Source organism: Mesoplodon densirostris, chromosome 8 (assembly GCF_025265405.1).
Source record: "Mesoplodon densirostris isolate mMesDen1 chromosome 8, mMesDen1 primary haplotype, whole genome shotgun sequence".
Taxonomy (NCBI): Eukaryota; Metazoa; Chordata; class Mammalia; order Artiodactyla; family Ziphiidae; genus Mesoplodon; species Mesoplodon densirostris.
In genome coordinates this window covers 78,247,678-78,261,185 of record NC_082668.1, presented here as the reverse complement: position 1 = coordinate 78,261,185, position 13,508 = coordinate 78,247,678, and the positions used below count along the sequence as shown (strand labels likewise).

At 45.3% G+C, this 13,508-nt stretch overlaps 1 protein-coding gene across 1 annotated transcript in view; it reads right to left on the bottom strand.

Annotated features, from left to right (window-relative positions):
- Nucleotides 1-13,508, bottom strand: part of PKP4 (plakophilin 4) — a 253,243-nt gene that overhangs the window by 19,968 nt on the left and 219,767 nt on the right. Inside the window, exon 12 of the mRNA XM_060106074.1 lies at nucleotides 3,128-3,311. Coding sequence (XP_059962057.1) covers nucleotides 3,128-3,311 — 184 coding nt within the window. The remainder of the gene's footprint in view (nucleotides 1-3,127; nucleotides 3,312-13,508) is intronic.

The window sequence follows — 13,508 nt, the reverse complement described above, 5'->3', positions numbered from 1 at the left end:
AAAATAAATACTTGTTGTATTATGGTTTCTCTGGGTCCAGCATTCAGGTGCTTCTTAGCTGGGTGCCTCTGGGTTGAAGTCTCCCATAAGGCTATAATCAAGCTATTATCTGGGGTTATAGTTATCTGAAGGCTCAACTTAGGAAGGATCGACTTCCAAGTTCACACCAGTGGTTGTTCCCCGTCCTCAGAGAATCCACTTTCAAGTCCATTCACGTGACTATGGCAATCCTCAGCTTCTCACTGTTTGCCAGACGTCAGTTCCTGCCATGGGGGTTTCTACTTGGGGAAGCTCACAACATGGCAGCCAGCTTTCGCTCAGAATGAGGCAACAAGAGAAAGAGTGAGCAAGACATAGGCCAGTCTCTTTGTAACATAATCTCAGAAGTGGCATCTATAACTTCAGAATTACTATTTATTTGAAGGCTTTCACTCAGTGAAAGGGGAACACACATGGGCATAACACTAGCAGGCGAGAGTTTTTGCATCCATCTTAGAGGCTTCCTGCTACAATGGTTTAAGAGAAAATAAAAGTAGAAAATATAAATTATTTATGACTGAATGACAACAGAGCGTCACATATCTGAAGTCACTCTACTGTTCTTATCCAGGGTTACCTCTCAGTAGCTCTCAACAGCTAAGCTCTGCTGTTCCTCTAACAGGGATCCGGTATCCCTCTGGTTTTCCTCTCATCTTGCTGTCTTCCCTTCTCAGCCTCTTCTGCCTGTGGGTCCCTCTGGAGTGCCCAGGGCTACTTTGGTCGCTTCCTATCTTTATCTTTGTGCTCTTCTGGGTGGCCTCCTTCTGCTCCTTGGATTTAATACAACCTATGGACCCATGACTCCCCAGTTTTTATCTTTAGCCCAACCCCTCTCTAGAATTCCAGACTTGTTTATCCAGACATTACCTTTATCCACATGGACAGCTAATTAGACATCTCAAAGTGGACCAGACAAAACCCTCAGCTGCTCCCCTCTCCACCCTTCCTCCGCCCCTCTGCTGGACCTCATCAACAGCACTTCCCTGCTCCCAGCTGATCCAGCCGAAGATCTAGGAGCTGTCCTTACTTCCTCCCTTTTCCTCGCCCCTCATATTCAGTCCGTGAGCAAACCTTGTCAGCCTCTCCCTCCACAACGTACTCCGCTCTGCCGACCCTCCCCGGTGCCTGGCCTTTGTCACCCTCATCATCTGCCTTCCTGCCCCCACTGTTGCCCCCATCACAGTCAGAAACCATCCCTACTCTTGTGAGTAGACCCTCTGATGGTTCCCCATGACACTTGGCACGTGGTGCACTCCTTGCTCTGATCTAAAAAATCCGAGGTAACTGGTTTCACGCTGCACCTTGCCCATTAAGCTCCAGCCTCAAGCCCCCTCCTGCCCCAGAGCCTGTACACTCCCCGTTCCCTTTGTCTCCAGTGTGTCCTCCTCCCCTCCCCCACCCCTGCCCTCACAGGAGCAGCTCCTGTGGTATTTCCGACTAGGCTTAAACTTCACCTCCTATGAGAGACTGCCTGACCATCAAAGTGACACCTAGTAACTCTTACATCACCCTATTTTTTAAATGGCATCTGTTGTTATTTTCTTGTTTATTTATTTACCTGTCTCCATCAATAGAACTTGGTTCTATCCGAGCCGCGACCTACTCTGTTTTGTCCATCACTGAATTTACACAGAAGGCATTCACCAACTGTTGATAGCCCTGAACCACTGGGGGAGCCTGAGCGTGTGTCCTGTCCCTGGGCCTCCCCTGAAGCCTGGCAGGCTAGCTGAGGGCTCACGGCCTCCCCTGAGCCAGGTACAGGGAGAGGAGCTGCTGCCCCACAGATCAGCAGTCAAGGCCATGTGACCCGTCCTGTGATGCAGGAATCTGAATCAGGGAACTGGCCTGCCTTCTAGGAGCCTGACTCTTGTCGCCCCCTCCCCTCCCCTGCCCCAGTTACCCATCACAGTAGCGGAAGGCTTCAGAGCAGAAGCCCAGGCCCCTCCCTGCCCCCCTCTCTCGAGCTCTGGTGTAGAGATGCTCAGACATCTTAGCTTAACCGGTAAATAGCACTCACTGTGTGTCAGACGCTACACGAAGCATTTTATACAAGCTGAGTCTTCACAACTCTGAGATGTTATTATTACCCCTATTGTAAAGATGAGGAAACTGAGGCTCAGAATGGGACAGGAAGTCAGTCTGTCTGAAGCCAGCGCCCACTCTTGTTGTCACCAGGCCACTCTGCCCCAAGGTTTCTGTTTCAAGTTCCCAGTAAGCCTGGGAAACTGGGTGGAAATTGAGCTGATGAGAGTTAATGGCAAATAATGAGCAGCACCGTGTACAGTTAAAGGAGGCTTTATGGATTTTAAATGCTAAAGATAATGACTGAAAAGAGTATTTGGGCTCATTTTCATTGATTTATAAAACTCTAAACCCAATGATTGCTTAAACCACACCGTTTTGCACCCTTTTAAAAGCAAAAAAGTTTTATTAATCATTACATTTAAAAAGACTGAAGTCTAATTAACAGACATTATATTAGTTTCAGGTGTACAGAACAATAATTTGACGTTTGTAGACATTGTGAAATGAACGCCACAGTAAGTCTAGTTACCGGCTGTCACCGTACAAAGTTACCAAGTGTTTTTTTCTTGTGATGAGAACTTTTAAGATTTACTTTCTTAGCCTCTTTCAACTTTACAGCACAATATTAGTGACTACAGTCACCTTGCTGCACATTACATCCCCGTGACTAAGTTACTTTATAACTTGAAGTTTGCACTTCCACATTTTGAATTTAAACAAACACCAGGCTGCTGACACATTAGCAATCAGAACGTGACAACCAGAAAAATGCTGCTCAAGTGGAAAACACTGGAATTTTGACAGTAATTTCAGACTGAAAGGGCTTTTTTGACTGATCTATAGAAGAGTCATTTATAAGATAATGTCTCTCAAGCCACTGCTCTGTGCTCACAATGTTTTCCTCATAGGATAACAAAGCCCAGTGGTCTAAATTTAAAAAAAAACTTGGAAACTTAGAGAGGTATTAATAAAAATGAAATATTAAATCACCCTGAAATCAACTTAGCTATGACACATATTATTTAATCACAGACTGAATCGTAAAGAAGAAACAAACATTTACCTCAGGCAACCTGTCGTATTACGCAGAACGAGTGAAGTCTGAAATTTAATTTTATGATCGTCATCAAAAGAAGAGTTATTCCATCCAGAATGTGGAACAATCACAGTGTTTGTCAGGGTTGAGAGAGCATCGCGGATGATTGTCATCTTTACGGCATCACATGAGGATAAGTTCCAAAGAACTCCTAAAGAATGAGATTTTAAATATCAAATCAATTAGAAATCCTGCAGTTTTAGTAATGAAATAAACATATTAGCTTTAATTGATGGGAATTCAGTCTGTTCCAAACCTAATCTATGGCCTGAATTTACAACCAGGCTGGGGATGGACCTCTAATAAATGTTGACTGAACATATGTAAGCTTCTGGCAGTATATTACCAAGTTGTCCTTATCTTAAGTTTTGGAGCCTATGTATCTATCAGGCAAGATGACTATGGCTTTGCAAAGCAAATTAGAGTTACTCTGTGAGGGGGAGGGGCACAATCCAATCAAGGGTCATAAATATGATGCATCTGTGGTGGTTGTAAAAATGTGGTTCATTGTATCATCCCTTACATTCAGTGTTGTGTGTGACAAACCAATTTTAAAATTTAGTACCTGAAAAGAACTTCTCTTTCTCAAAAGAAGGATACTTTCTCTTCATCACACTTCCTTTTCTTACTTTTGCTACCGGGAAGCTCATGCTTAAATATTATGCTTGCAGTAACTTGCACAAAGGGTGGTTACATTTGTCTTATCTCCCTTATTTAGATAAGGTTTAAACATTTCTATTTCCGTAAGGTTTAAACATTTCTATTTCCACGTTAAGAGTTTTATCAGCATGTGCAAGTTACTACCATTCCTTTTTGGATACAGGTGAGACTAACAATAAATTAAAAGCTTCCGATATTGTAATTCGTATCAATATTGCTAGGACACCAGACCTTAAATGTAGCTTATTAGAGTGTTATTTGAATTATAAGCATATTAGAGGGTCCTCGTTTCTGTGTCAACCATAAGAGGGTTAACTTGTTATAAAGCACATATTTCCTAATAGTTACTCTTTTAGAAATTAGAGCAAATTCAGGATTATACCTACTCTAATGTCATTTTCACATCGATGCATCTTCCTAAGTAAGAGGGGATGGGGTGGCGGAGAGATGGTACAGCTGGATCTTCAGAGCCCTACACTCCTGATGTATCCTTGGCAAGTTGCATCAGTCAGTATAGTGATTTTAGAACTATCAACATACAAAAACGCTCGAGGCCTGTGGAGGGGAAGGAGTTGGCAAAACCCGCCCGTGTCCATGGAAGCATGTGAGGCTTGTGACATGACTGATCTAGAGTGCTGGGCCAGAGACAAGACTGAAAACTGCTGCTCTGGCTCTGGTGACCAAGGAGCTAGCCTGTAAACTGCCTGCGCAGCCTTCTCGGGGCCTAAAATCGCAGGGCCCCTTAAGAAGGAGGGAGGCGGGAGAGAGCTGACAGTTTTCTCTCTTTATGGAGGGAGGAGGGGTTCAAGCAAAAGGCTAGAACTGAAGAGAGTAAAACAATACTCTGTGAACCGCGAGGACCATCCATTCCCCGCACATCTGCCCTGACCCACTCACACCGTGGAGGGATGGTCGATGACAGCGGCAGATGCTTGGGCTCTGTCCTGGGAAACGCCCTGGGCCCTGACTCCTCTCCCACTTGGCTTTGACTTCTGGGCCTTGCTGATTGGGTTTTCCTTGCTCCCCCAAGACTTTCATCCTTTCTCTGCTCCTACCCTTTGGGGTGGGACAGCCCACCATAAGCACAGCTTTTCAGGACCTCAGCCTCAGCGGTGACCCATCTAGTCAGGCTCGGACTCGAGGGGGATTTGGACAGTTTAGCATCAGGAAAAGGAAGGACCCTGCTTTGCCTCTGAAGGCTTGCTCTGTCCACCACGACAGACCTTCGTTTCCATAACTGTCCTGTGGCTGACGGTCCTGGCGAGAGGGTAGAGCACACTGCAGGTGCTTATGAAGGGAACTGAAACTCCACAAGCTGAGCTACTTCTCTGTGGATTCTGATAAAACTGGCTGCATCTACGTGAGTGGGTTTAAACCGGGCTCCCTGGACTCTGGGGGCTCCGCCGGGCTCTTAGGGGCAGCCATGTAGGAGGTGGGTGAGAACTGGCGGCAGGGCTCCAATCGGGAGCAGCTCCATCCTTATCTGTTCTCGACACTGGGCTTCACTGTATGTTTCTGTTTGAAAAAAGGGTTTCGTGTCTCAAAGACATTTGAAAAGCACTGTATTAGGGGAAAAGTATCCGAGGACGGATGATCACAGAAGAGACCTTGGGAGCTAAGGATGAAAAACGAGTCTCTGGAGGTTGGTTCTGACCCAAATACTAGGCGAGGGGAGAGAAGACAGAAGGAGAGTGGGCCGAGGCACAGAAGCATGGATGATAGCAGCTGCCACGAATAGGGCTTTAACATTTTCTGCCAACGAGGCCAACTTCACCCCACCCAGCGCTCTGAAGGGGCCTGCCCGGGGCCTGAGTCAGCCAGAGGGGCAGCATGTGGCCCAGAGGCCAGTGGTGGGGAAGGGTCATTTCCTAACCTCTCCTGATGACAGTTTTATAACATGCGATTCTGAAGGCCACTGGAGCAGTTTTTCTCTCTCTGTGAAAGCATTTCAAAGTCCTCACTCCCCGAAATTCTACACGTGGGGGAGAGTTGCATTTTCCAAGAAGCTACGTTCTACTTCACAGAATAAATGCATTCCAGTAACGTTAATTTAAGGCAAGGTTTATGGAAAGTAAAGTCTATCATACTGTAGGTTATAGGTATAAAATTAGATACATCTCTACGGAAAATTAAACAGTGCTGAGTCACACACTTCAGGTGAAAACACGACTAAGAAGAGGGGTGGTTCTTACTGAGCACGTTGGATCTTGGAGCTGATGCCTAGAAGTTCTCCGACTGCTGGCAGAAAAGCTTGTTTTTCATGGTTCCTGCCTCCACTCCTGGCTACTTCTAAGATCTACTCTGGCAAGAGGAGAGTTCCCAGGTTTGTGGATTCGCCTGACTTTCTGTGCTGGAACAAGGATTTTGTCTGGCTCTTTCTTTTCCTTGTCAGGCATTTAGAATGACCAGTGGAGTTATATGTCATTCTACAGTTTATTATTAGCCATTACATCTACAGGGGATTGGAGAGCAGAAACATTCGTAAATCAACATACACAATAGTAACTTGGCCATTTACTATGGTTTTACTCTGTGCCAGGCACTGTGTGCTTTACACATAATACCTTAAAGAGTCAAGATGCACAAAAGGAATTCACTTCCCATTTAATTATTTGGTAGGCTTGAAATTCTACATGTTGACTTTTTACAGGATGATGAGCATTTCTTCTTCTAAATTTAATATTAAATTTCATTAGGCAAGTATAATGAGTAAGAAACACTCTATTATCCTTTCTTTTATATGTCTGGTTACACATATGCAGGGGACATAATAGGTGCTCAGAAATATATGTTGATGGATCCAATTTAATAGCCTGTATTTGCTTTGAGATTTCCCTTTTATTTTTTGCCTGTCAGATTTAGCACCTAAGTATGTATTCCCTCCCTTTCACACCTTTTCTTAAAACTGAGTGTCCTGAGAGTGTCCCTGAAGGTCTGTAAGTACATGGAGAGGGTCAGAACAGTGGTCTGGATCTTTAAGGGAATTTGCCAGCATCGTTTTGCCTGCTTTTCACACGAAGGCCAAAACGGATGGTTGCTGAAACTACCACCCTAGCTATGGGGCTAGGAGAATTATGTTGCTGCTCTATCTCCCAGAATCAGAAGTTAAGTTACACCAAAATGCCTGAATCCCCATCCCTCAGACTGCATAAAGAAAGGACTAGTGTTGCCCAATTATAAAATGTTAAGTTACTTAAAAATACGTAATCCTTCAGTAGACTTGTAGGCCAGCTGACTAGGTTATCTTTCGGTCAACTCAGATGACTCATAAAATCAGTCTGCTATAGAAATTAAAGCTACCTCTCCTGCAACTTCAAAAAATGTTCAAAATTATTCTTGATCAGAAGAAATGAAAGATTCTATTTTTGTTAAGTCTGTGGCATCCACACAAAGGCAGCTTTCTGATCCCGCATTAAAAGTTACATTATCCCTCTAATCCTGTACTTTGCTATGTAACACAAAAAACTACATTTGGTATGGATTTAACTCACCATTTTCATCAAAGCAAGTTCCAAGACATTGGTTTTTCCTCCCCACTTTCTTTTTCAAAAATAAAGGTTATGGAAAGCCAAAACAACCAGTTCTGATCAACCAACATTGGATGAAGAAGGTTCACTTAAACTTAAAAGCCTTAGCTACGGAATGATTACTTTGGCTTTTCTACTCAAAGTAAAAAGCACCATTCTTAAGACCAACTAATAATACCTGTGTGCACTTGCCTCACTAAAGCAGTAATAAAACAATGTTCTTTCCACTTACTCTGTCTAGGGCTTCATTTAATGGGTCAGGGAGAATGTTCCTAGAACAGTAAGTAATGAATGGAAAATACACCAGCTCCCATATGTAGCGAGACTGATGAGAAATACAGAAATATTAGCATTCTCCATCAACATGATAAACCTCCAGCTCCGATGTCCTAGTGCAAAATTATTTTCAAAAATATTTAGCAGCACACTCCACTGTCTCTTGGTTCCTTAAAAGAAAGTTAAAAATAAACTATAATTCAGTTTAGGAAACTTGAGGTTTTTATTTAAAGCAATTAGCTATTTGTTGTGAGGACTAAGAATATATATAAACAAACTCATTTTGAAAATATTAGGGAATTTCCTGTACACTACTGTAGAAAACGCTTATTCTCTACCACAAGAAAAAGTACACATAATTATGAGTAACCAGTAACCACAATGCGAAACTGCCATAAGAGATGAGAGTTCATTTTCCCCACACAGAATGAATAAAGTAATTAAAATACCATTCACATAAATCCTAGGCCACAGAATTTTGAAAGAGTGCACGTTTAAAACTAGCATTATAGCTATTCTTACAGCCAAATGATAATTTCATAGTTAAATTAGAAACTGATTTTAGTTGATTAATTAAAATAATAGCACCATTTGAAAAATGCATTTCTTAAAGGACATTAGAAAACCAACCAAACAACATTTTGAAAATGCGATTTCTCTGGTAGCATAAATACCTAACAGCCTACGCAACTGTTTTTCTTTCTTTTTCTGATATGAAAGAAATCTAAACCCATTAATTTTTATATAGTATTCAATTTTTGCTGCTTCCTAATTGTCAAAAAAATACCCAAACAAACAACCCCTCCTCCCAAAACTGCATAACACAAGGGTTCATGGGCATTGCAAAAAAGAAAAATAAAACAGCCAAAAAAGTGCTAGTGCACTTCCAATATCACCACTGGACATGCCCCTGCGTTTTCTTTCATCACTCATTCTCAGTGTCTGTTCCTGACATTCTTGTTTCAGACATGTTCCTTCATGAGATGTCCACGAGGCACCCAAGCCTTAGGGGTGCGAAGAGTATTAAATCAGAGAAGAGACAACCAGGTCTTGGCCGCATCATTCCCTGCACAGAGTAAGCATCATGATAAGTCACTATCATGCTTCAGCTCTCTGGGGGTCAGAACTGCCTGGTATACATGTTCATCCCCTCCCGGCTATTCTGCATCCATGGGCTGCTTGGAACAGGTTGGTGTCGTGTATACCCACCCTGCAAGCATTCTTGCAGGGGTGGAAATATTAGACTAAAAGTGAAAATATAAAACATCAAGGCTGCAGATTGCATATAAGCATCCAAGCATGTGTGCTTCTCGTAAACCCATAGTCTGTGGATAACAAGGCAGGAATATGGGCCTTTGAACCCAAGGGCCCCTGTCTGCTCCTAGCACATGCCTCCATCGTGATTCCCAAGATGGTCTCTGGCTGAAACACCCAGGATCTAGCAAAAACACGTCTCCATTTCTTCTCTCTGCAGCTGCCTTGAAGCTCTTCCCTAACCCCAGTAGGGTTTTTATAAACCTCTGCAACTTTCAGTTGGGCAGAGTAATGACAAGATGCTATGGCTACTGTATCCTGTCACAACACGGTCACCTGTATCCCTGCCCCCTTCCAGCATTAAAGCTCTATACCTCATGCCTTTTAGACACATGTTACTTACACCCAAGCACAGCCTAGACATGCACTGTCCAATACAACAGCCACTGGCTGCACGTGGCCATCGAGCGAGTGCAGTGTGGCTGGTCCAAACTGCGATGTGCTGTAAGTATAAAATACACACTGGATTAAGACGACCTGGTATGAAAAAAATGAATGTAAAACACCTCATTGTTTTTATACTGCTTACAAGTTGAAGTGATATTTTGGAACTATTGGGTTAAACAAACTACACTATTAAAATAAACACATTTTTCTTTTTCCTGTTTAATGTGGCTACTAGGAAGTTCAGAATGACATGTGCCCTGCGTTTACACTTCTACTGGAGAGTGCTGGTAGGGATGTTTTCAGGCCAGACTCTAAGGGATACCAGTAGGTGAGCCCTCCGCTCCCAGGAAGCCTTGCCACGAATAGCTGCAGCACCAGGCAGGTCTGACAAAGCACCCACCAGTAGGAAGAGCAACAGGGCCAGCTCCACAGAAACGCCAAGCGGCAGGTACTGTGTTTCTCACCGCGCAGCTGGTACCGGGGCTCACAGAGCTGGAAGGAAACAAGTGGATCTGACTCTGGAGCCCACACTCACTCCTGACCCCATGCGGCCTCTCCCTGGATGTTTTTCTTAGCAGGCAAACCTCTGCCTTGGTGTGGAACTGGAGACCGCTGCGTTCAAACTGGCGTGTGAAGGGCAGAGGCCAGGGAGAAGCGGGCTGGGGGGTGCCCTCCCAGCTGGGAGGGGCAGGAGTGGGGAAGCCTTGAGGCTAGGGTTGGCCCAGAAGGTGAGGGGAGGATAGGGGCTGCAGATTTGGACCGGCAGCTGGGGAAGGATGGACTGCAGGGACAGGTATTATCCCAGGAGGGGACAGTGAAGCTGATGGACCAGGAGGGGCAAAGCCTGTGTCGCAGGACAGTAGGTCAGGGAGCGTGTGATGAGGACCTGAAGGAGTGCAGAGGGGATGGGAAAGCAAAGAGGAAGGGAGAGTGAGTGCTTGTGATGAGAATTTGGAGCCTGACGCAAGCTGAGGGGGACGTCAGAGATGAGCCAACAGTTCGCCTCCCGTGTGAGAATATGGTACAGGGAACAGCAATGAGGAAATCAAGGGGGTAGCGAGAAAAAAGCAGTGTGAGAAGTGTCTGCCATTTTGTGGCTTCAGGTAAATGACTCAAACTTTCCACCAGGACTGGAATGCTGTGAATAAATTACGCAACTGAAACCGAACTGAAATAATGGGAAAGCAATTATTGTGAGGGTGGGACCAAAGGACTGTCTTCAGTTATAGAAATGCCTTTCTCTGGATAAATTCCCAGGAAAACAAGTCATGGTGGTGGATAATCATTTCCAGGGTTCCCAGGATGAGACCATCTCAGCAGAGGTTCCTGAAAACATGTGCAGTGAGCTGCAGGGCACCTGAACGTGCAGTCCTGGAGCTGCCTTACAGGCCCGGCTCATGGCCTTCTTCTTCCTGTGCCCCTGCTGCCAGGCTAGGCTTTGCTACACTCCTTGCTGTTTGGCACAGCTGGCATCCTAGGTGGTGGGCAGTGCAGCTGCCCTGAGAGCTGGGGTCCTGCAGGGAGGCCTGGCCTGGTCAGCCTGGTGGGCTTGCCGTGTGTCCCTCGTTGCTCCCTGAGATTACTGGCCCAGCTGAGGCATCCTCCATGCCAGGCATGGGAAGGCACAGTCAGGCCCAGCTGTGGTCACGGTGGTCAGGACCTCGGGTTCCCACCGCAGTGAGTGAGGGCTCAGGTGATCTGAGAGAAGGAAGCTGCCCAGGAGGGGGCTGTGTGGAAGCGAAGACTTGAGCTGGCCGCAGACGCTGCACACGGTAGGGCCCCAGCCTACATATTCAATCTGAAGGGGACTGTTCCCACTGCTTAAATTTGTCCCCAGCCGAAGGATCTGAATGATAGATCTTTATATTTTTAGTCTTTAAAGAACATAAGCCTTTGTTTCTGTGATTTTTCAGGTACAAAGGTGGATCACAGCATCTTTGAAAAGATCTATCGATTTCTAAAGCTCCATTTACAGAGCCACTTTGCATTTCACCATATTCTTTCTTACCTAGGTAATTTCCCAACTTCAGGGGTAGGTTGAGAGGATTAGTGACATCATGGAGGTATACAGTCCTATGTACCCTGGAAAGGCATTTCCTCTAAAAATCAATCAGTTTAAAATTCAGAACTGCTGACTAAGAATTGCCCGTAAAGGCTTCCCTGGTGGCGCAGTGGTTGAGAGTCCGCCTGCCGATGCAGGGGACACGGGTTCGTGCCCCGGTCTGGGAGGATCCCACATGCTGCGGAGCAGCTGGGGCCATGAGCCATGGCTGCTGAGCCTGCGCGTCTGGAGCCTGTGCTCTGCAACGGGAGAGGCCACAACAGTGAGAGGCCCGCGTACCGCAAAAAAAAAAAAAAAAAAAGAATTGCCCATAAGGCACGTAAAGGATGATTCTTTATGTTAGGGGGGAGTTTGTAAAAGCGAACGGGTCACATGAAGGGAAAGCCCCCTGAGAGAACTGCTCTGATACAGAGGTGGCAGTGGGAGCAGTGACCTGGCCACCCTGGGTGCTCTTCAGGTCGTTTCATGCTCTGACAGAGAATTTATTTACGCTACCACAGAGATTTCCCTGGGACAAAGTCCCACAGTTGTAGGTTCCACAGCTGACTTTTATGTGTTCCAGGAATGTGCTTATTCATTTGTAATGGCACTAAGGCTTCCACTTTGTCATCTGGTCCAAGCAGAAGAAGCTTAGAGACGAAAGTGCCTCCAGTCCTAAGTCACGGGAAATAAGACAGACTCAGAAACTGCGAAATACCCGAGGGACCTGGGTGGGGTCTCTTGGGCACCTCTTTTTTTTTTTTTTTTTTTTTTTTTTGCGGTATGCGGGCCTCTCACTGTTGTGGCCTCCCCCGTCGCGGAGCACAGGCTCCGGACGCGCAGGCTCCGGACGCGCAGGCTCAGCGGCCATGGCTCACGGGCCCAGCCGCTCCGCGGCATATGGGATCCTCCCAGACCGGGGCACGAACCCGTATCCCCTGCATCGGCAGGCGGACTCTCAACCACTTGCGCCACCAGGGAGGCCCATTGGGCACCTCTTTTTGAGAATTTCGTCATGTGCTCTCATCCTTCTCATACCGACGTGCTGTCTAGTTTACTGAGGGAGTGTCATTACGGGGCCTGTCTTGTGCTGAGAGATCCTACCCTGACCACTGGCTGACCACCTGAATTCTACAGGAATCTCTGAGTCTCCCCACTTGACTGCCTCATCTTACTCGGCATTCAGAAGCCCGCACACAAAACAGAATGTCATATTCCACTTCCAAGGTCAAATCTTTTCATACTCAGACTGTAAATCTTGAAATACTCACAAGACTAAAATCACAGCTCACATGTTTTCTAAGCAACCTGAAGCTTTAGGATTATACCTGGTCATTAGTTTGATGTGGCTGTGCTAGTGACCAAGTTCAAAAATATTTATATACCTGGGTGAAATTCAGAGAGTAACTGAGATATTATGGGATTTTTTTTCCTTTTCCCTTTTTGGTGGTAATTTGAGAGAATAAGGGAAATGACATGTGAAAATGGGCATTTGCACCCTCCCCCAGATTTTGGGGATGGGCCAGGGTGGGCAGAGGCAGGGAAGGAAGAGCTCCAGCCTGCATGTCAGAAAGCCAACCTCTGGACTCAATCTCTTTGTATCCCAGTTTCTCATCTTGTACTACAGGGGGCAGAATAGAAGATTTCTTTAGGGCCCTTTCCAGCTCAAAGTTCTGTGACTCTGAATTAAGAGTTGTTGGATTTATTAAACTATTTTTGTTTTGTTACCAATGAAACTTTGGTCATTTTATTTCTCATTACTAATTTTTATGGTTTGAAATGTTCAGTAAATAGGAGAGTGCACATTCCTCTTGCTATTATTTTATAAAGAGGGCCAAGTGGTAAGGATCCTACTGACTTGGGCTTGGAATTGGGAGGCAATGTTGCTGGATTTCTGAAAACTACCCATGAGACTCCTGACAGCTCTAGGGGCCCAGAAAAAGCAGGACAGAAAGTAATAGGCCAACTCCTCTCTGTACCAGGGAATAAACGACTGTTTTGAAGGCACATTAGTTAGGCCAAGGGGACATGTTTAATAATCATTTCATTCTGTAATGGCACATAATCATCCAAAAGGCTGAATCCATGTCCATTAGGCTCTGGCTCTTTATAGGATGTTCTGCTCTTTGCTAAACTTGAGCCT